Source organism: Sorex fumeus, unplaced genomic scaffold, assembly GCF_029834395.1.
Source record: "Sorex fumeus unplaced genomic scaffold, SorFum_2.1 ptg000019l, whole genome shotgun sequence".
Taxonomy (NCBI): Eukaryota; Metazoa; Chordata; class Mammalia; order Eulipotyphla; family Soricidae; genus Sorex; species Sorex fumeus.
This window is the reverse complement of record NW_026606076.1, coordinates 34,217,039-34,220,007: the sequence shown is the minus strand read 5'-3', so window position 1 is coordinate 34,220,007 and position 2,969 is coordinate 34,217,039. Positions and strand designations below refer to the sequence as shown.

Here is a 2,969-nt window from a genome sequence, read left to right as displayed (position 1 = left end):
TGTCCCTTTCCTTTGGGGACTGCCCGTGAACATATCTGGAGTTTCGATAAGTGTTATTTCCAGTCCAAAGGCTCCAAACAGGGTCCTTCACAGTCTCCAGTAGGAAGGAACGAGATGACCAAGACCCCCACTCTTTGCAAGCTCCTCACACCAAGGCCTGAAGTCCATGTGCCCAACCTCCAGTGCCGTCTTGGACCTGGATCGATGGTGGCTGCAGGGGCCCTCAGGATAACGCACCTTCACGCATGACACCTGAGCGACAGAACAACACCCAATGTACCCCTAAAAAGTTCCACATCTACGAAAGCCTGGATATCCAGAACAAGTAAGAAACAAGCTTGAATGCACCATACAAGCTGGCTAGACCTGGCGCTCAAGTTGCCAAACCAGGATGCTCAAGCATTCCAAATCCTAACACAGGAAATACTGAAGAATGAAGGATTACCTATTTTTCCATTTTCAAAGTATTCAATGCTGCATCTTGGTTGATTTCTGCCATAATTCCCACTAACCAGTCCCACTGGGCCAAGCCAGAAGCATAGCAAACAATAATAGAGTAGTGAACCATGACAGCTCTGAGCAGGAGGTTGTTTCTGTACCTGTTTATTCAGTCAACTTCGTCCTTATTTTCATCACCATGACCCATTGATTACAAGTTAACACACAAGCAATTCCAAGCACAAGAATACTGGCATAGGTGCAGCCCGGGTGAAAATCAACAGGCTTCAGCAAAGTACTTCCCACATTTCTTACATATATACGGTTTTTCTCCACTGTGAATTCTCCTATGTATAGTCAATTGCGAGGATGAAGTAAAGGCCTTTCCGCATTCCTTACATATATTATGGTTTATCTCCAGTGTGAATTCTCCTATGTACACAAAGGTTTGAGGCTTCAGCAAAGGACTTCCCACATTCCTTACATATATTATGGTTTATCTCCAGTGTGAATTCTCCTATGTACACTAAGTCTTGAGGCTCCAGCAAAGGCCTTTCCACATTCCTTACATATATACGGTTTCTCTCCAGTGTGAATTCTCCTATGTATAGTAAGGCTTGAGGATTTAGCAAAGGCCTTCCCACATTCCTTACATATATACGGTTTCACTCCAGTGTGAATTCTCCTATGTTCACTAAGTCTTGAGGCTTTAGCAAAGGCCTTCCCACATTCCTTACATATATACGGTTTCTCTCCAGTGTGAATTCTCCTATGTACACGAAGGCTTGAGGATTGAGCAAAGGCCTTCCCACATTCCTTACATATATACGGTTTCTCTCCAGTGTGAATTCTCCTATGTACTCTAAGTCTTGAGGCTCCAGCAAAGGCCTTTCCACATTCCTTACATATATACGGTTTCTCTCCAGTGTGAATTCTCCTATGTACATTAAGGCTTGAGGCTGTAGCAAAGGCCTTTCCACATTCCTTACATATATACGGTTTCTCTCCAGTGAGAATTCTCCTATGTACATTAAGGCTTGAGGCTGTAGCAAAGGCATTCCCACATTCCTTACATATATACGGTTTCTCTCCAGTGTGAATTCTCCTATGTACACTAAGGTTTGAGGCTTCAGTAAAGGACTTCCCACATTCCTTACATATATACGGTTTCTCTCCAGTGTGAATTCTCCTATGTACACGAAGGCTTGAGCCTTCAGCAAAGGACTTCCCACATTCCTTACATATATACGGTTTCTCTCCAGTGTGAATTCTCCTATGTACACTAAGTTTTGAGGCCAAAATAAAGGCCTTTCCACATTCCTGACAAACATAGGGTCTCTCTCCAGTGTGAATCTTCCAATGTTCACTAAGTCTTGAGGCCAAAGCAAAGGTCTTTCCACATTCCTTACATATATACGGTTTCACTCCAGTGTGAATTCTCCTATGTTCACTAAGTCTTGAGGATTGAGCAAAGGCCTTCCCACATTCCTTACATATATACGGTTTCTCTCCAGTGTGAATTCTCATATGTACACTAAGATTTGAGGCTTTCGCAAAGGCCTTCCCACATTTCTTACATATATACGGTTTCTCTCCTGTGTGAATTCTCCTATGTTCACTAAGATTTGAGGCTTTCGCAAAGGCCTTCCCACATTCCTTACATATATACGGTTTCTCTCCAGTGTGAATACTTCTATGTATACTGAGGCCTGAGGATCGAGTAAAGGCATTAGCACACTCCTGACATATATAAGGCTTCTCTCCACTATGAGTTTTCATAGGTCTATTAAGACTAGAGGTCTGAATAAAGGCCTTCCCACATGTCTGACATTCATGAGGTTTCTCTCCTATATGAATTCTCCTATGCATAATAAGATATGATGATTGATCGAAGGCCTTCCCACATGCTTCACATGCAAAAGGTTTCGCTCCTGAATTTATATTCATATGGTCATGATGGAGTAACCCTTGACTCATACTTTGTTCTTGGGGCTGACATTTCTGGGGATTCTGTCCACTGTGGTTTTCTAAGGGAACACCACAGTGATGAGAACATGGGGAGGCTCCCCCACATTCCTTACACCTATATGGGTTCTGCTCATGGTGACTGTGGTTGAGGGTATGTTGCTGTGAGGGACTCACTATAAACAGTGCTTCTCTCCATAGCAGGTGCCCAATTGGGGAATTTTGTGTCTGTGAACTGAGAATAACACACTCCAAGGAACTTTTTCCAGGAGAGGGCTTCTTCAGAGTGAGGTAGCTCTCACCATTCTGATCACCCTCAGACAACATCCCGCCTGTCTCGGCGTCCTCATGGGGCTGAGGGCAGGATTGATCACTCGAGACATTATCATACAGTGCAGGATCAGAGACATTCCACTCGAGGTGGCAGCTTTCCTGTAGAACAACAGATGATTCTAATTATTGACTTATTCACTGAGTCTTCCTGTCAAAAAAACTGAGACCTTCAGATGTAGTTTCACACATATGCACCGCAAAAATGCAATTACTGACATATGAATTGTCTTACT

The 2,969-nt window shown here is 43.4% G+C and overlaps 1 protein-coding gene across 1 annotated transcript; it reads right to left on the bottom strand.

Moving 5' to 3' along the window:
• Positions 1 to 760: 760 nt before the first annotated feature.
• Positions 761 to 2,292, bottom strand: LOC130022372 (zinc finger protein 420-like; the record flags this gene model as incomplete). The annotated part of the gene is made up of 2 exons (XM_056113117.1): positions 761 to 820; positions 991 to 2,292. Coding segments are annotated over 2 exons (1,362 nt in total), but the record flags the coding sequence as incomplete, so codon positions are not given.
• Positions 2,293 to 2,969: the final 677 nt, after the last annotated feature.